General features: G+C 44.3%; 1 protein-coding gene across 1 annotated transcript in view; it reads left to right on the top strand.

Moving 5' to 3' along the window:
* Positions 1-20,028, top strand: part of SIAH3 (siah E3 ubiquitin protein ligase family member 3) — a 400,913-nt gene extending 380,885 nt beyond the window's left edge. The window contains exon 2 of the mRNA XM_085621835.1: positions 10,002-20,028. Coding sequence (XP_085477961.1) covers positions 10,002-10,589 — 588 coding nt within the window. The 3' untranslated portion in view covers positions 10,590-20,028. The remainder of the gene's footprint in view (positions 1-10,001) is intronic.
* Positions 20,029-21,036: the final 1,008 nt, after the last annotated feature.

Genomic DNA, 21,036 nt, shown 5'->3' with positions numbered 1-21,036 from the left:
CAATCCATGGAAATGCTCCTCTGCCACACAAAGGCTTAGGGCAGTTTCTATAATGAAAACTGGACCCATTTACACTGTGCTTGTGTTGAGATCCGGCTGTCTTTGTTGAATCTACCAATGCAGAGCTGTCTCTGAACAGACAACAATATGCAAGGGCAGTTTGTGCAATGTACTTGGACGAAATGTACAATGGCATGATAATGTGCCTATTAAGAAATGTATTTGTAGGCACAAAATGTGGTAAAAGTAATCGTCTAAAAAGATATCAACATTAATTGTGAATATGTAAAAATGGGAGCGTTTTTGCAAGGGCCCTATTAACCACACGACAGGAGGAACATCAGAACTAGAACTCTGGATTCAGCTATGTGATTGTTGCTGTCCTCTTCCTAAAATATGAGTGACTCATAATGTACTACTGCACTCACTCATAGGTAAAACTCAGTTATGGTTTGCACCTTCGGCCGTTTGCAAACATTGTGGGTGAACTTCTATGCAAGAAATTGTATTGTTATTGGAAAGCGAATTAACCATCTATCAAATATTACAGACAGAGGGGCTGCCTTTGAAATGTGGCATGTGCTGTGGAGCAACTATTTGTGTAAACACAGGGCTAGATTTATCAAGGTTTTGTGTCACCCTTGCACTAAGCAAGGGGGCACAAGGGCAATGCCAAACCTAAGTGAGATTTATCAAGCAATGCAAAGCCACCTTGCGTGGCCCTGCACAGCTTGATAAATCTAAAGTAATGCAAGACAGCGCAAATTCATGTGCAGCAGGTAGGAGTGTCATAAGTGTAGCGTGGGGTTTCACACGCATCCACTCATGGAGTTTGCTGCATGCCCAGATTTACCTTTTTAATGATAGACCTGGCAATGCGTCAAAATGCTACCCCTCCCCAGGTGAGACTTAACGAGGAGAAATATCTTTATTTCTTCTTGTTTTTCCTCTTTCCACGTGTGTTGTATTCTGCAGCACATTCAGAAAGAGGAAAATGCCTCTCAGGATTGTTTTTCAGAAGGAAGGTGTCCCTTCCTGCAAAAAAACAATCCTGCCTACAATGCAGGCAATCATGCACCGTGACGCAAGGGTGCCTGACTGGTGCAAGGCAGCCAAAAGTGCACCAGTGCTGCTAAGAAAGGAAAGGAATGGTAAATGGGCATAGAATTGTAAATACAGTGCATTCCTGCCCTTTCCCTTTCATGCAGCACAGCAAGGTGGCTTGCTGTGTTGCGCTGCGTGAAAGAATGATAAATCTGCCTCACAGTGTGTTACGCCCTTACTCACATACACTTCAGACTAATTAATATTTTGCGTCCCCAAAAGAAATTTATTCTACAACGAGCTCGTGTGCGCCGTACAGAAAGTGGGGCTGACATTAAATGCTAATGTTGACACCGCCTTCGGTATCAAGCTGTCCAGAATCATGTTTTCTGTCAACCACAAGCTGAGCAGTCGCAGCTTTTTTCTTAAAAGAGCTTATTATCTGTTGCCAGCCCAGCAATCATACCTTAAGCTTACTGTGCAACATTTTTTTCAGAACGGCTGCCAGCCCTCTTTCGATCTCACACCTGCAGACGTTGATTAGAAAAACATGTGATGAGGTTAAGTGCAGGAAGTGGGGGTGGGAAGAGACCTCCAACAGAACAATAATTATACAATCACCTCAGAAGTCCTACGTTGCATTTTAAAAGCTTCCAAGGGGGGTTGGTTTATATTCTATATCACACATTTTCATATAGATAACCTGTAGTAAATGGGGCACCTTCATGCTTATATTTCCCTAATGAATTGAAATATTGCACCAGGCTTAACCCATTATTATAATATGTTCTGAATTTATTTTTATTTTATGACATCTACCTTGTAAGAGTCTTATTGAGAGGGATCGATTAATCCTCCCAGCTGCTTCGGTTCCACAGGAGAGACTCGAGGAATGCAGGGAAATAGGTAATTCCAGGTCCAATTCCTCCAGTAATTTCTTATTTTTCCTTAGATTTTCACAACAAGATTTCTGTGGTGTTTTGGGCCACCAGGCCCACATGCTGGATAAATAACCACGCAGACACTGTAGTGGGGTACTAGAACTGGGCCCAGGGCACGTGCGCCAGGCCCCATTTATTAACAGGGTCACCTGACTGGTGACGCCTGTGGTGGGTGGCTGTAGAGTGTCTTACATCACAGGCTAAACACTAGAATGTATCCAGCCAGATACTACATCCCTCCCAAACTTTAATGAAAAAACAAACGAGAGTCCAACCTGTAATGAAAACAGATAAATAACACATAGCACCAATGAGTCTATACAGGCCGTCAGCCAGACAGTGCTGGAGCCTCGGATCACATGGTTGGGATGCCTTCAGTCGCCTTGGCGATGTTCTTTAGACCGGCCTGGTCTTGCGGTGTTAAAGTCTATATATAAAAGTTCAGTGTCGATGCATCTGGAGCTGTGGTGAAATCCACTTTGGTGTCGGAGGCGATCTCTGTGAGTGAGGCCTTCCGGTTGGGGCGTCGTGCTCGGTGACTCTCCTTACTCCTGACTGCTGAGCGACGTTCGACTTGCCTCTCTCGCCTCCTCTGCCACTGGAGCCTCTTGGAGGGCTTTCCTGCTGGCTGCCATGGAACTGTGTGGACCGTGCGGGGCTTCGTGTGAACCGCGCAAAGGCGTCGCTGGGGAACTGCCAACAGACTCACAGACAAGTCGCTCATGTAGCCTCCGAGGGTGGTGTCATGGTCTGGGCGTCCTTGCCATCTGGACTCTGGTTCTGCGTCTTCCTCTGGCGATCTTGTGGGTGACCAGTCTTTAGTAGTGACCTTCGTGTTTCCTGCACCTGACGTGGAGCTGCGGCCGACACATTTCTCCTACTCGGACTCCCTTCGCACGGGAACTCCGTCGAGGCCCTTGTCCCCTGGACTGCCACGTGACCGCGTGGGCTGTGTGGGCCATTGCGTAGGCCACACTTAGGGGTCGCTGCAGAACTCCCAACAGGGCCACGGCCAAGTCTTGTGTAGTCCCCAAGGTCGGACCTTCCAATGGCCGGGTGTGCTCAACTTCGGCAGGCTGTAGGTTGAGTTGACTGGGGTGCACAGACTGTTCCTGGGTGATTCGCCTCCTTGAGCTCTGGTTGTTCGGGGTGTGTGTGGATTCACTCAGGTGGTGCCATGCTCCTTGGTGATGATGCACCTGGAAGGTGGTAACAGATGTTAGTCTTCTTCAGTGGGCAGACAGGCGGTGATCTTCTGTCGGGGTGACTTCAGGGAGTGAGAAGGACCTGAGGGACTTCGTGGCACCGCTCCGTTGTCTTCAGGCAGGTGCACAGCGAGGTGTGGTGCTATTGATACCAAGCAGCCGGTGACAGGTGAGAGGATGGTCGAACTGCGAAGTGTGGGGCCAGGACGCAGATCGCTCTTGCTAGCGGCTTACGGTGGGTCCTCCTGCGGAGCTGTCTCCAGTGACGTCTCTGCACCCCAGTGGCTGGCTTGTGTGGATGAACACCTTCCTCAGGGCTGGTGCGAGTCCTTGGTCCTGTCGCTCTTCTCTGTTCCATCTTGCGCGCCTTTGGTGGTTGTCTGCCCTGTGGCATCATGCCACGCTCTTCTTCTTCCGACCAGGTTTTTCCTTGGATGTGACGTCCTGCCACCTGTCTCATGTTCGCGCCACATGGACTTCTCACTAGTCGCGTCGTTCTTGTGACGGTCTCTCTCCTTCCTTTTGCGGGCCTGTTGCAGGCCTGTCCTGTCTGTAGGACTTGCATGTGCTTCTTGGGGACTTCCAGTGGCACCATCCCCTCCGGATTTCGCGGTGTCCCTCTTCTCTTCGCTTGAGGGCGTTGCGCGGGTGCCTCGAGGCTGCGCTGTCATGGCATCTACTTCTTCCTTCCGGTGCCCTTGTCCTGACTGGTCACTTTGCGTGACGGTCTCCTTGTTCGCTATGCGCCGTAACGTCCGGTCATATGTCACCCTGCTGGGGGAGCTCCTGTCGCTGTGGCGGCCTGCCACATGGAGTGTGCGACTCCTCTCTTGCCTGTCGTGGGCCACTGCCGACTCCATCCTGAGGCAGTGCGAGGGAGTACACTCTCTTTCTCCTTCGGCACACTGCAGTGCTTCGCTGCGGCGGTGGAGATGTAGGGGCACTCCCTCCAGCAGTGCTTCTTCGTTGCGACCGTCTGGCAGGTAGGCTTCACCCTTGTGACCGTCTGGCAGGTCAGCTTCTTAATTTGGCGCGCATCTGACTGCGCTCTTCGTTTGCTTCACTGGACGCACTGGCTGCGCATTGTCTTCGGTCTGTCACTCCTGGAACGGTAGCAGCTGTCCCTGTGCTGCTGTGCACTTGCCTGGTGCTGTGTTCTCCTGTTCAACCTCGGTGCAGTAGAGATGTGGTCGCTCTCTGTACTGCGTTCAGTAGTGTTTCTCTTGATGGAGATGTCTTTATCTCCTGGGCGTCTGCCTGTGCTGACCTGCTTCTGGGTGCCTGCGTCTTGCACCTCGGACTTCGCGCTCTTAGTCCTTCTTCAAAGTGTTCTTTGCTGGCACTTGGCATGCTTGTTTTCGTGCGGTGGGGTCCGTTCACCACCAGGACTGTGGGGCACCGTATCTTCGCTTTGCTGTGGCATTAGACAGTCACTGGTGGTTGCATGCTCAGTGCACGGTCTTCACGTATTTCCTGTGGGCCTTGCTGTCTTCTTGGGCTTTGCTGCTTGGACCTTGGCTGCCTTTGAGTTCATCACTTTGGCTGGATGTTTCTTGGCTAGAATACTTTGGGCTTCCTGGAGGCTCTCTCTCTGTGGAGGTTTAACAGTCACTTCCCTCCTGTGCAGAGGCTAGCAGTCTGTCCCTTGGAGCTGTGACCTTTTTCTGGGTTTTGGAGTGGCTACCCAGTGGTGCTGCAGTCACTTCACATGGTGGAGAATGTGTGGTTACCGCTTCTTTTTATAAATGTCTTTCACCTTGGCTGCTCAATAATGGCTGCAGACTTGGTCCTGTTGCCATAAGCATAGAGCCTGTGTTTATGCTTGTTTGTTGATTGGTTCAAGTAGTTATTTACACGTGCGTGTGAGCAGGGCTGCTGTTTGAGGCACAAAGTCCTTTCCATGGGGCACTGGGTGCAGTCTGCTCCTTTGTTGGAGGCACCGGTTCTGCCTGGGTGACTGGCATAAAGCTATGCTCTTTGTGACACTTGCTTAGTGTCAGTAGGGGTGCCTCGACTCTTCTCACTTGGGGTGGTGTCCGATTACCACTGAGGGACAATGCACTTCTTCCCCCCTTCCCTGATGGAAGAATGACATGGGACAAAGTAGCTGTGAGCTCTGGTGCTTGTGTCTTCTGCTGCTGCTGGCAGTGCAGGATGAACAGCATAGCATTGTAGTGCTCATATTTTGTCCTCATGGAATGGCAAAGAGCTGTCGTTTACTCTGCTGCAGCACTGTTTGTTTGGTATTGCTTGTTCCCTCTGTCGGGCTGGGGCGCAGTGCCTCGAACAACCACCAGGTGGAGCCTGCCTTTCCTGCCTAGGCCGCAGGAGATTTACCGATGGTGCAGGGCCACGCCGATCACTCGGGCTCTGCAGAGGGGAAACCGCCACCCCGGCTGCGAGCATCTCCATGAAGTAAGCAGGGGCATTGTGGGCATCATGCTGGGTAGCAGGGCGGCTTTACTTTAACATAATAGATGGCCCTGAGTCATTCACTTGGCCGGTCCGGTATCAGGGGTCACTGCTCTGACAGTCATTTTGCCGCTCGGTGTTGCCACTTCAAAACAGGGCCGCGGCGGTGATTGGCGGTCTCTTGCTGCTTGTTGCACTGGAATTTACAGCACTGGGGCATTCTGCATTTGCTACGGGTTGTGCAGGCCTTAGTGAAAGGGGCTGAGGTGCCGTCCGGTCATCTTCACAGCGGTGGCAGCACAGAGGCCGCACCGCCTCTCAAGGCCCGTCCTCGATATGCTAGTCATAGGTCCCGTGCAGGGTTGACGCCTTGAGCGTTGAGGGCTGCGGCAGCGACCCTGATGTAACGAGTCTGTGCGGGGTGGTAATTTCTTTCAGAGGCAGCCTCCTTCTTTGGGATAGAGCGTGGCCGACAAGCAGTGAGGATCACACTGCGGCTGCGGAAAAATGTCTGTCTCCTTACAATGTCCGCCTTGGCCGGCTAATTCGCTTAGTGCTTATGTGGTGCTGGCACTTTAAATACAGACCACTACCGACTTTCTGGCGGAGCGGCCCATGCTTCTCAAATCATTCACGGGCCCTGCCCTACCTTGAGGCGGTCTGCTGCACCTTCTCTTGTTGCCACTGACATCTCCTCATTACACTGCCCGCTGATTCATTCAGTCTCTCTGCGTGCGGGTGACAGCAGGAGCATCGGGCTGGCTGTCGTAGACGGACAGTCTCTTCTATTTTTTCACGGCGAAGACCTGGTGTCCCCGGGCTGTCGTGAGGGTAGCAGGTGCAGGGGTTGCCTCACGCTGTGTCAGTTTATACCCCCGAGGAACTGCATAGCTTTTGGTGTTCAACACGCGGGGTAAGACCCGCTCGTCGCCATTGTGGTGTTTTGGGCCACTAGGCCCACATGCTGGATAAATAACCACACGGACACTGTAGTGGGGTACTGGAACTGGGCCCAGGGCATGTGCGCCCGGCCCCTTTTATTAACAGGGTCATCTGACTGGTGACACCTGTGGTAGGGTAGGTGGACGTAGAGTGTCTTACATCACAGGCTAAACACTAGAATGTATCCAGACGGATACTACATCTTCGACTGCTCCCAATAGCCAAAAATCTCCATATGAAAGTAAAGAGATCTGCAGTGTTACCGCAGATCTCTTAAATCCAGTGGTGCAAGTATACCTATCACCGGCCCCATCGGTATAAACAGGGCACTCATAAGGAGGTTCCAATATCATGATGTGGCCTGAGAGACATGCTTACATTTAGTAGTAAACCATAACATAAATAAACATTTACCGCATGTTATCCTCCATATTCAGCGATACACCAGGACAAACTGTGAAACTGGGACACTCTGAATCACAAAGTTATTTGGAAATTGACGAGTTTTAGCACAAGGGTACAGGGTTTGCCCAATTGCTACACTGCATCAAGGCAACCTGTCAACAACCACGATGGGAGGAAAACACCACCTCCCACAATTTACCGTAGCAAACATGTAGTTCAGTTCCCACCTGAAATGTCAATTGTTTGGCACAAAATGTTCACTAGAAGATCCAGGTTGATTCTTATTTTTCGTGGAAGGTTTCTGATTTATATCTTTTCTATGCCTCCTATTTTTCTCATATGGTCCTCCATTTGATAGCTGCTGATTCTAGTGCCATTGTGAAGTGTGGTGTAGAAAAGGGAGTTCTAAACCTGGCATCCTATTCTTCTTATATTCTCCTCCTGTTGGGCTTAGAATAGTGTGGAGTGACCATAGTGAGAGGTGGCAGATAGGGGTCGACTTGTGGGACTTTTTGGCAAATAACAACATTCCACACTCTATGTGAAGGGGGCATGGGAAAAGGAAGCAGCACCAACATCACGCTGTTGGCCCCCTCTACTTCAACTCCAACAGACTGAGAAACCCAGCGATCCAACGTAGACAGATGTGGATTTATGTGACAAAATGTGTAGTCATATCATGATGCCGAGCTCGCTAGGCATTGGTTTCTGTGACCTGCATTACAACAGGAACATATTGTCTGGGTTAGATCTGTTATGAGGTGTTTCCCATTTAAAATGCTGATTCCTCAAGAAGTAGTCATTAGTCATACATAAGTACTACATAGATTCAAGCAGAACCACAACTGATGCCACGACCGCAGTGCTGGCTCCAGTCAATAATACCCATTTTCTGGAGCAGCGGGGCTGTGTCATATTTGTTGCTACATAAATCAAACAGCTTGAATGGAAGTAAGCATAGTTTGCAAGGACGCAAAAGCAGCAATAGATACAATCATTGCGGTCGGTTGTGGCACTCAAACAGGTTCCATTTTGAGTACATGCAGTGAATATACCATCCTCATCTTCAGTTTCTGCACACTTTCTCTTCTCTAGCACACCTGGACTTAGATCATGCTTTATGCAATGTAGGCACTGCCCTCCTTTCACCTGTACCTATATTAATATGACATTGTAAATTTACCTCTCATTGTTCATTGAAGACCTTTCAAATGGCCCATACATCAGAAGGTCGAATTAGTGTAAAAACCTCCCAGGCTTGTACTCGCATCGGACTATTTGAGACAACTAAAGATAAGGACTCATTAGTTAACACATTTTATCCATTCGGTTATATGTTAGAATATTGTATACCAAAATATTGTTTGACATAAATATTGCATCCCAAATATTGTTTATTAGAATTCCCTGCACTTGGATGTAGATTATGCATGTGTGAAATTGTTTAGGGTGGAATTTTAAGAAAATATAGCAAAATTACTCCTAATTAGTGGAATGCAAATCTGTCATTTATCGCTATTTCTTTAGTGTGAAATGTGCCCTGGTGTACATTTTTAATGCAAGGATGCGTTTCACTGTAAATAAATAGTGCAAAAAGCACAAGTGCCATGAGCAACAGTTGCTCGTGTTCCGGCCATTTGCGTGATTCCTGTGCACTTCTAAAATTTTGTCACGAATAACACATAATTCTGCTGCATAGTCAAATGGTAATATTTTGGCTAATATCATATAACGAGCGCAATACAAGTTTCCTGAAATTACACAGATTACATCAGGATAATTTAAACTTAGCTTGGGCCTAGCGTAGGTCTTCTAATATTAGCTTGAAGTGGGGTATTTTTGTGAATGATATTTAGCAATATTTCAGTCAGATGATATTCTGACAGATGTATTCTGTTAGCACACTTAACATGGTCATCAAATAATGGATATCATTGGGAAATGTGAGACAGTTCTTCTTCTTCATCAACATCCCATTTTGGGGCAGGGTATGTACCATCGTGGGTTGGCAGTTGGGTGGACCCCTTTGGTGAACATTTACTATACCTTCTTGGCCATCATTCTCCACCCACCCAACTCGGCCTCTACATTAACTTCTTCCAGACCATACTGCTAGGCCTCTAAACTGACATTCTACTGTCTCCTGATTGTCATACTTTCATCACACTTCTTCACCTTGACAATAACACAATGCCGTTTCTCCAAAGTAGCTAAAATGTAGTACCTAAGGCCACAGAAACAAATTGCTCTTCTGCTGGGAAGAGGTTTGGGTTTTTGTGGTCAGAAAGTTACTGTTCCGCTAATGAATGCCAATGCTGTAAACCGAAAGCATTGTTAATGCCTCTGTTCGTAAATCTCATTAAAGGGTCATAAAACAATAGCTTTGTATTTAGCAGTAATGAGATCTCGAATAAAACACGTCAAGCGCAGGGCAGTGGCGCCTTCCAATTCCATCAAATAAATAAATATATAAAAGCTGAACTAATGAAGCTGCCTCCTGAAAGTCATGCATCACTTTCACTTAACGTGATTTATTGCCAGAGAGCTAAGTATATCTATTCTGCTATAGGAAAGGGACAGCTGGTGGCATCACCATGATAAATTTGAATTTTCATCGTGTTCATTGTGTGTGCCCGCAGCCATTTGCTATTCAGGACTGCTAGCTTGCCATCCTCAGTGATTTGCCTTTTCTTTGTCAAATCAAATCTTTTTTTTTATTTAGACCTCATCAGAGACAAACAATATAAAACATTCATGATCAGTACCATTTTCTAAAAAAATATTACGTACTTAATATTTCTTCTTATAATACAATGATAAAAACGCTTTAAAGAATGTATACAGTTTATAGCACACAAATTCATCTGGAGGTGACCTTATTAAAGCGATGAACTCAATAATTCTAGATATATTATATTTAAGACCCATAGGTTTTATAAAGCGATCCCTAGCTTCCACCACAACTTTACTAGGGCAAACGTCTAAGACATCTTGGACGCCTCCCTCATAGTTCACAAGATCCTGACTTGTCTTTTCATTGTCTTCCTTGCAGAATGTCTCCAATGAGTGTACGGCTGCCCAGACCAGCACAGAACCCAAAAAACAACTCAACAGCCGCGAGGTGGTCTACGACCCCCAGCTGACCTCCTGCACCTGCCCTCTGTTCTCCTGCAAATGGGAGGGCCACTTGGAGGTGGTCGTCTGCCACTTGCACCACAGCCACCGGATCAGCGTGCTCCACGGGGCAGAGATCGTCTTCTTGGCCACCGACATGCACCTCCCTCCCCCCGTGGACTGGATCATCCTGCACTCCTGCCTGGGCCACCACTTCCTGCTGGTGCTCCGGAAGCAGGAGAAGTACGAAGGCCACCAGCAGTTCTTTGCTACCATGATGCTCATCGGCACGCCCTCACAAGCTGACAATTTCACCTACAAGCTGCAGCTGAACCGGAACCAGCGGCGCCTGACGTGGGAGGCCACGCCGAGGTCGGTATTGGATTGCGTGGACTCTGTAATTACAGATGGCGATTGCCTCGTCCTGAACGCCTCACTGGCTCAGCTCTTTTCTGATAACGGGAGCCTGGCGATTGGAATTGCAATTTCCGCCAGCAACACTGACTCACACGAATCTGAAATGTAAAGCATTTGGCTGCTCAGAAGATGAAAAACAGAAACAACTATTATTTTTTTTGTTCAGATCGATTTATGTTTTCTGCAGAGACTTGCACCAGTACGGAGACTTATAAACATAAAAAAACTGCGCTGTTTCTTCGACTATTTCACGTTTGTTGACTCAGCATCTAAGACATTTAAAAGGGGCTGGTTTAAAAAAAAATATGACTCTCACGCAGTGGTTGGAAGTACAGCTGGTGGGACTGCGCAATGCTCATTTTTCACAGGAAAGTGTCCAAGCTACTCCCTCGAGGCCATTAAGTTCTGCTCTAATCTTTCCCGCATATTCAGTACTATGTTTTAGCAGATTTGTTTATGTGTAGGAGGAAAATCATGTTGAAAACAATGGATTCAGATTGCGAGTATCCAATTTTAAAGAGGCAGGGGGGCAGCACAGCACAATGGCCAACTAGATGTGAAATTACTAACCTGCCCTGTTTCAAAATGTCAGCACCTGCAGTTTCAGCATCTTTGTGTCTGGTGTTTGAGCATGTCTGTTGGTTTTTCCATGGCTCTACCACCAGCTTTAGCCCGCCCTTAGTTTTGGAATGCCTTTGTCTATACTTTTAGCATACACGCAATTTAAGTGAGTCCCTGGGAGCAGTCTCCACTACACACTTCCTTATTTTTTACATGCCTGTTTTTCAGGCACCTCCAGCATGTGGGCAGATGTACCTTGCATGAGCCTACTGTTTAAGCATCATGTGTCTTCAAATGCTAATTTTAGGTGCCTGTGCACAGATTTCAATAGCCTGAACCTGCTATTTCGGTATGCTTGCATTTGAGGATTCTGTGTGTTTGCACTTCCAGTTTCATTGGTCCATGATTTCTGCATCTCTGTGGCTCCAGTGTCTGCTTACTGTCTGTGAGCACCCAGACACCACAATTGCATTTCCAGCATGCCTCTCTCTTCAGTTTCAGCGTGATTACAGTTTCAACATGCCCAGATGACCTGTGTCTGCAATTTCACCCTGGTGGTACCTGCAGTTTTAGCACATCTAGTTTTTACATGCTACATGCTTTAGTGTGTCTGTGTGTTGCAAAATTGCTTTGACTGTAGATTCACCATGTTAATGTCTGAAGATTGCTGTGCTTGATAGCTCCATACGTCTACGTTTGCATATAGAACATCATTTTTGTTTGTAGTTTCAACATATACATGAATGCAGTTTCAGCACAGTTCTGCCTGTAGTTTCGGCGTGCCCAAATCTGTGGTATCCATGTCTGTATATCTGTCTGTAGTTCGATGATGCCTGTAGTTTTTATCTATTTCTCCAGTGTCAGTATCATTACATCATGGTTAAGTGTGCTTGATTCAATGTGCCTGCAGTTTCCGCATGATAGAAGCATTAGGATGCCTGCACCTGTTGATTCTTCATGCCTACACCATCAGCTGCTTCAAGTCTACACCTACAGGTTCAATTACCCCAAAGATCTACTGCTACAAACTCAAGCCTCCACCCGCAGTTCTAACTTTCCCTTGGCTGTAGTTCCACACTTTGCATGCCTGAAATTTCAGTTTGTGTTCTTTTGTGGTTTGACAACACCTGTGCATACAGTGCTTCTGTTGATGTTGAGACGCGCCTGTAGTGTTACATGCCATTGCCTCGTGTAGCAGCACCTATTTTCCACAATTGTCGGTGTTTGTTGCCTACAACTTTACCATACTCCTGGCTGCAGGGAAACTGCTGATACTATGGAAGTGTTATCATCTTTGGACATTTTTAACGATTCATAGAAACAACGTTTGGGAGTCACCACTACAGAAGCCCTGCGTGTCTGTGCAATGCTAACATTCTGCATGCAAACAAATTCAGGTCCCACCAACAACACATTCTACCTCGAAGGAGGATCACTCTTTTTCACGAGTTTCATTTTTTTTACTAGATTCAAAATCCTTGTATAAGTAGTAACTACGTTATTTGTCAAAATTACTTTTATGAGTGCTTTGTGGTCATCTTTTTCCTACTCTGTGGGCAAGTAAGAATAGTCATTGTCTGCCCTCCAGACCAACGTGGTGCCCTAAGTGGGCTTCATGACACTAGAGTGATTATCTATCTCTACCAGTCTAAATGTGTGATGTGGACTGATACAACTGTCCTGATTGGACGATGATAGCCAGGATCGGTGGGGTTCACCAGGAGTGCCAGGCTGAGCTTCAGCAGTGTATAAGCAGGGCTAGCAAACCAACTTTGAATATACATTTATGTGTCATCTAGGATATTATATGAAAGTTAATGTGACATGACACCTAAAAATAAGGGACATTCCGAGTACCTTTGACTACTTATTCACCCTCCAGGGCAAGGAAGGTCAATTATACCCTAAAGCTGCAACCTGGCACCCTCAGGTTCTCCTATCATTTGCAATCCTCCTATTCATTTTAGTACAAGGGATTGGACGAAGAGTGACCAGTTCCTCTGGCGTCATACTGGATCTGACCTCAAGGGAACGGGACTGGCCAAGGGCAACTTCAATTATCTACAGAATGTTTCGCATCTCCAAGACCCCAGAAACCTGAAAGGAAATGTCCTGAATGGCTGTGAGAGCTTTGTAGGTGGAGCCTCCCCTGAAAACATATTCAGATATGGAATCTTGTTTTCAATGAAAACAATATCTTTTTGCAATGTCATTGTGTTATCTGTGGAAAAAAACATGTTCAATATTTTACGCAACATTTGCATTCTCCGATTGTGTCTCTATTGTGTCTATTAACGTGATGTCTTCTGCCCATTAGTCAGGTCCTGAAGAATTCCCGAATGTCCCGGATACTAACTATGAAAGAACCGAGTTGTAAAAAGAATCTATCAAATTCTACAAAATTTCCAAAAGTCACAATCCCCAGAGTGGACACGCTGTGACAAACATGACTAAAGGACACACAAAGTCAGTTTTTTAGGTGTTAATGAGAAATTAGTAGACGTCAATCCTGCCTGACCAAGACGTGGCTCTGTGCTTTGGTACATACATATGGATGAAGCCTGACCTTGAAGAGGAATGGGCCATAATCAATGATAAGCTGTCGAACATTACTAGTTTTGTTCTGTTCAAAACAAGCTTGGTTGCATGGGAAACTAGGAACCAACTGTACACTTGTTTTTTGAGATTGCGGTGTTTCAACTTTGTTTAGTAACTAGACAGTAGTTGCCGAACCTTGTTTAGAAGTTTTCCTCTTTTAAAGCCTATGGTAATGCCCACTAACTACTTAATGAGCCAGATGGCAAGGCGTTTTTTCAGCTGCAAACCCTCTAATTCAGAGTTTGCAATCACAAAAACATTTCCCCCCATGTACCAAACCCATTTGAGGAGGCAGTACATCTTTGCCAACTTTTAAAATGGATCTGCGACTGGATATATAATTGCAAATTCAGAAGAGAAATATTGTGGACGTCCCTTCCCAATTTGGGATTTGATACCAGATGTATCCACTGGCTTGTGACTGGAACTCCAGTCCAAGCCATTGAAAAGTTAGTGACCTTCAAGTTGGGGCGGTAACTTGTTCTCAAAAAGGATCCCTTCCCCTTTGTGAATTGGGGTACAAGTTTCAGGAGTTCTTGCACTTCTCCAAAACATTGCTGTTATTTTGGTAATCACAGGAAAAAGTGTGCTGAAAGATTCGGCACTTTTTCCTGTAATTAACAAAATAACAGCAATGCCCCGAGTATGAACAAAGAAATAAATACCCAGGAAAAATTGAACTAGGAGAAGTTGTTTTAAATTTGATTTTTAGGTTTTAGCTAATATCCATTTCCTTTGAAATTATTTTCTGTTTCTCTTATATACACGTAGATATCAGATGTATAGTCGTGGTGTTCCTGCTGGTCTGAATCCATGTGCTCCTGCAAGGCTCCCTGCGTCATTGTGAGAACAAGTTCTATTGATAATTCAGAAATGCTGCAGAAAATATTTCTTTGAATGCACAGAAGAAATCAGTGACAAGAGCAACACTGCTTTCTACCTCACTTTTTGGACAAAGGTTGAAAAATAAATATAATTTTTTAGTTGATTCAGTATAACATCTGCAAGGTATTTTTTGTTGTTAACCCTGATGCCCATCTTAGATCCAGGAGCCCTGGATCCATTCCTTATTTGCAGCATAAACAGTGCTTTTGTAATTGATTTCTCTTTAAATTGCATGTAAATACATTTTACGCATTATCCCAAATGATTGGCTTAGAACAAGCCCTCATGTGTTTATATCAAACAACGTGTTTTTAAAAAAAACACATTTATATTGGATTTGATTGCAGCTAAATGTGATGATATACAACTGTGCGTAGCACGAGCAGAGGCAGTGAGAGGATCACTACAGGTCTTCAGATGGCTACATAAGGAAAAACTCCAGTTTTGTGTTTGGTCCCCGTTGAGATTATTTTTAGTTTCTTTCCATAGCATTGTGAACCAAGATTTTTCTAGTGGGTTTTTGTTGGAGGAGTTAAGTTTTTTAAAATCTTTTGTTTGCTAATGTTCTAGTCATGTTGACGTTGTTTTAAAGAAAGTTCTAGTTGTAGCTAGAAAGCAGTGTCAAATATTTTCAGCAAAGGGTGGTGCCGACATTTTTAAATTCTTGTGACAAACATAGTTGTGTGGTTTCGGGGTGTTTTGATTTTGGCTTAATATTGCAACTTTCTAAAGTTGAATATTAAATTATCCTTCAAACTCTGTCTCTTTCCCTTTCTCCAAAAACCAGTTGTAATTTCTTTAAAATGTCAAATACAATAGCCACAGCTTTTTGCCACCTAAATTGATTGGGTACTCCATAAGTGTGTGTTCAAAGTGTCTGACCTTAGGTTGTAAATCCGTTGCTGTGACAGATTACACAGATTTACCGGTGCCGTCTAAACAGTACTAGTTGGTGCCCAGCCCCTTTCCTTTTCCCAGTGTGCACCAGCTCTTCCGGTTAGGCAATCATTCTGTGAAAACAGCCTGTTACTTTGAAGAATAGTATAAGACACACACTGTTTAATTAGGAACAATGTCATGTAGGCGTGTGTTGTAAATGCTAATCAACAGAATAGGTATGGAGCCAGGCTTGAGGGATACACATGTACGATTAAAAAGTAGAGATGAGGGGGGTTCTTTCTGCTCTTCTTCCCTCCCTAATTTCCTTTCTATCAGTCTCAACAGCACAGCAAAAAGGCAAGTTGTAGCCTTACTATTCAGAGGCTTCTAAAAACCCTCAAACCCCATCCAAGAGGCCTAGAAAAGAAAACACATGTCCTAAACAAATGAAAAGCTTAACACGTCTAAGAACGTGCATCATCAGAATATGGAATGTTCATCATCAGAGCACACATCAGGACATGGAATGTTCATCATCAGAGCACACATCAGGACATGGAATGTTCATCATCAGAGTACACATCAGGACATGGAATGTTCTTCATCAGAGCCCACATCAGAACATGGAATGTTCTTTAGAGCATGCATCAGCGGTATTCAATATTCACCGTTGAAGCTTGTGGTAGGATTGGTACACTATTTGACATCAGAAAATAAAGAAGCAGGAGTACGGCAGTGCTAAGCATAGGAGCATGCAGCATACAGGTATGCTAATGTCAAGCATGAGAGCATGCTGTGCGAGTATGTCATGGTTTAGCATGAGAACATGCATCGTGTGTATGGCAATGTCCAGATTCAACTCATGCCGCCAAAGTATGGCATTATCCAACAATGATGAGGCAGTTAGCAATGATCACTCTCAAAGCTAGTGTTGGAGTATGGCAACGTTCAGCATGAGCGCATGCAACACACATTTGCCAATGTCCCACATCCGAACATACAATAGGAGTATGTCAATCTTCTGTATTAGAATATTCTCAAGGACTACACTGACATTCAGCATCAGAGCATGTGCCAGAAGAATGCCAATGTTTAGCATCAGAGCATGCAGTGGGGCTGTGCCCCTTATCAGCAGTAGGGAATGTGCTGGGATTATTGCAAATTGTACCGAAGTTTATATGATATATTGAGTGCTAGGCCTGGGACATCTTCCCAAATACTCCAAGACTAGAGTTAAAATAATAATATATCTTCCAAAATATCAAGGGGAAATTTAGCTGACTTCCAAATTACATGCATTAAAGAAAAAACTACTAAAATAGGAAGATGCATTTTCATTCATAATGTTTAAATGAAAATGTTTCTATGAGAAACATTTTCTGTCCTTTCCTTTCCCCAAACACTTAGCTCTGTTAGACTACATGGCAGCTCCCTGTTAATAAACACGCCACAGAAAGAGAGCTGCATTATTTAAAGACGTTACTGTGATTTAACATTACTGAAACTCCTAAAATAGATACTGTTTATGAAAAATAATGTTTGCTTGACTCTGGTCACAGGTTATTGTTGAGACAAAGTGACTGTCATAGTGGGGTGCACCATATGAAAATTATGAGTAAAGATCAGCCTATTTTAAGTAATCCCACAATAAAATGTGTTTCTAACACATTTGCCTTTAATTTGTAAATCTAACTTTTATAACACACAGACACCTGGCATGATATGTCAATGGCAATCAATGTTAGTGTTTGTATTTTTATTTGTCGGTAAATAAAAAGCAAGACATCCAGTTGCTCCTGGTTTTACACCACACTGTAGACAAGACCAGCTGGGAAGTGTTAAAACATGTCCCTCGAGGTCTTAGGCTCTCACTTGTGTTTTTTTTGCCAATTCTATTGGAGCCTTAAATGGGGTGAGGTGGCAGTTCATATTTACATTAAGTACCATCGAGGCACCTGGTATATCATACGCCCAGTTACAATGTAAATGTCTACTCAGTTAAAGTCATTACTGTCTGAAGGAATACACCCTCATACAAAAATGGGTGGCTGGTGCTCCACCTCAGGCGCTAATGCAGCAAAAACTAAATTCATCCTCATTGTCAGCAACAACAAACAAGCTCAAATCCAGAGCTTAACCTGCTTCTCAGGTAGGCCTAATCACCATGGAAGCCAGTTCCTGGATTGGCTTGCCGAAGCCAACGGTGCCTAAAGTCCTCTTAGCTGAAATGCTACAATGCCTTCAATATATATAAGTCTAATACGGTTGAGCTTCAAGATTGAATTTCAATATCTTAGAGCCGGAGGTGCTGTCTGAGGGTTAGTTTTACTTCAACCCAAGAACAAGGCATTGAATTTTAGTGTTCCTTCCCAGTTGAAGCTGATCAGTTTGTGAATCTAGAACACTGCAGCTTCGAGGCACCTACCTATGTCTTGATTTGAAATTTGCTCAATGGCCACCCCTTCCTCATTTGACCCAGTAGAACTAGTTTGAAGGGGTAATTTTTCAAAATTAGGTAATTAACCTTCTGCGGGTCCTAGACCTACATACAGGCCCTTGCTGAGTGATGTGACAGGATAATTTAGCCATTAAAAGTTTCACACTGATGGATTTGTGCTTTAGGAGGTTTTCCCGATTTACCCTGATGCCAAGGATCTACAATGACTTTGTTGCCCATTGTTTCCTACATACTTTTTACCACCTCTTGACCAAATATTTTTTTTACTTTATTTTCCTTTTATATTTTTATTTGAAACTTGTATGTATCTTTAAGGTCTCTTTCTCTTAACCACGTGTGTTGTTTGTTGGAAATATCTATCTCTGCTGTTTGGGGAAAATATTACATATAACTCATCACATATTTTCACTAAGGAAGTCCCTGGAGCTGTTTATTAGCTGTGAAAACCTTTATGACCAAATTGGTAAACTCGCCCAATAACTATAGTCAACCTACGAAACTACCTCCAGAGAACAAAATGCATCATTCATGCAAACTCTGTTTGGAGCAGTTTCCGGTACCATACTATCATTTATTTATCTATTTATTTTATTTATTTGCATAGTTTTATGTAGCACAGGTCAGGACTCGAGGGTGACAGAGAGAGAGGAATTTACAATGTAGAAACAAGTCTTTGCTAGACCAAAGCATGAGCAATATCATTACAGTGCATGATAGAGAAAAGGCCACTCTTAAGCAGAAGTCCACCAAACTCTCAACAAGCCTAAAGACTTTAGAGACATAGATTTGCTCCATTGTAGAATATGCAAAACAAGAGCATTTTCATTGAGTTACTTTGCTACTTGAGTATGGTGAATATTGAAAAAGGGTGACATAAAAAGTGAATATTTTTTAATTCATCCTATGCCATGGAAACATTGTCCTTGTGGTATACCTGGTATGCAGTTGCGGCATGTCAGGTATTTACATTGTGACCTATTTCACTGTAAAATGCACATACACGTCTGTCTTCATATCAGTCTGCTGCTCTTACCTTTGCAAAGGCTACTGTTGAATGAAGTAAAACATTGTGGTGGTTGGTCACGGGGACAGTGTGAAATGTCTCTACTTTTTAGTGGGCAAATAGCTAAGTAACAAAGATTATGTACAATCTGCAGCAGCAGCCAGGGAAATACCAATACAATGGCACTAGCCATAGGGCTGCTGACTTAGGAGCTGAGGTTCTGCATTAAATGAAAGACCAAGTAGATTATTATGTCAGTGGCGGGTGCGGGAGATCCACCACAAACCAACTGATGTCACACTCCGCCATATTTGTAGTCCCCCCCGCCTTTTTTAGAAAAGAGAAACCACCTAGTTTCTAAACACACAGCCTCAGTCTGCTCTGCTTCCGGAAGCTCAGTCCTCATAGTGTACGCCTTTCTACCGGCAACACTACTTTGTGTTGCCGGTAGACGCTGGGTCGTCCTGCGCAAGAAAAGACCAAACAAAAATGGCCGTCGAGAGCAGAAGGAAATCTCCCTGTGCGTCGGAGACTTTTTTTGTATTTCAAACCTGAATCCTCATTTTGGGTGTTTGTTTCTGAAAAATAAAAGCAATTCCACGTAGCATGCTATGACATCGCAGCTCACCCAGCATTCATTTTTTTCAGAAAGGGCTACTGCCACATTCGGAACTCTTGATGTAGTAGGTGGGATGCCACTGGAGTGGGGGAGGACCCGCACCACTTGAGTAGTTTGGCAGCCTGTGTGCCAAATTGTAAATTATGCACTAAGCCACAATTCTAGGGGAGAGTCCAGGACCTGCCACCCCTCGCATAGGAGGTCTGCACTCAGGGGCCATGATAAATTAATTAGACAGAGCAGATCGCACCCTGGAAAGTTGTAGAAACAATGGCGCCGCATGGGTGGTGGGAATCCATTTTCACAGTGTTCTGGTTTTTCACCAACCAAAGGTGATACACGTCTTAACAAAGGAACTGTTTCTGTCTATACTGTACATTGTGTTGAGAATATGACTCAAAGCATGTAATTGCTTTTGGAGCGCAACCTATTGGCAATTGTATATTTTAATTTCCATGGTTAATGTTTCGATGACTTGACCCCTTCATCAGGAATGGATCGATATGTATATACTTTTCTAAAAATCTCTGAATTGTTTTACATACATGTACATGAGCAGTCGTATTAAACATTTGTAAATGTACCAGATGCAGGAGTGTCTGGCCTGCATATTGCAAATAAACTGAATTTCCTATACTGTCCTTATTTCCTGAGACTGTTTGCAAGATTTCATGATTGATAGGTCATAGTGTGATGGTTGATGATGTTGCAAACATGTGAGTAAGCAACAAGCATGAGTATTTGCAACAGATGTACTTGCATGTTAAATTTGTACACAAAAGATAATTCCTTTCTTTTAGGAACAATACAATATTTTTCATTTTCTATTCAAGATTATTCTACGTGGTATGTCAGTGAGAAGATGCATACATTTTTTATTGTAAATCTCCACTTCCCCGATATTTCAACCTTCAAATACTAATTTCGCTACCAAATACATCTCAACTAATAGTCACTACTACTGGTCAATTTTGACACTGCACTGCAAAGAAGATTTTCATACAATTGTTTACTTTTAATTTTGCAAACACCATCTGCTTTAACTAAGTCCATGATAGGGTACCTGAAACAACAGTGCACGCAGCACAGCGCATGGTGAACATCCAGATCTGATCCGAAGAATTTAGTTTACACCATGGTCATATCCAGACTTGAAAACAGCAAAGATCTATTCATGGTTCTCCCTATGATCGAACTTGCACCCTTGAAAGCGGTACTGAACTCTGCGACCCGTCTCGAACCCGGAGCAAGAAAATTCAATCATATCTCTCCAGTTCTAGCATCATTGAACAAGCTGCCTCTAGAGACACATAGCACATTCAGAGCTGCATGGATCACACATAAGGCACTACAAATGGCTACCCAAGAACAGCTGGCCTACAAACTGACCTTAGCTGCAGGAGGTAATGTGGGAAGATCCCCTCAGGCTTTGGACTGTCCACGTTTAAGTAAAGCGCCAGCATGAATTGCACATTTTCAGGCAATGCCTCAAAAATGTGCCATGCCCTCCCTATAAACAAACAATTTGCAGGACCTCCTCCTTCACAATGTTC

The sequence above is a fragment of the Triturus cristatus genome, chromosome 8 (assembly GCF_964204655.1).
Source record: "Triturus cristatus chromosome 8, aTriCri1.1, whole genome shotgun sequence".
Classification (NCBI taxonomy): Eukaryota; Metazoa; Chordata; class Amphibia; order Caudata; family Salamandridae; genus Triturus; species Triturus cristatus.
Note: the sequence above shows the minus strand (reverse complement) of the source record. Positions and strands in the feature narration are given on the sequence as shown.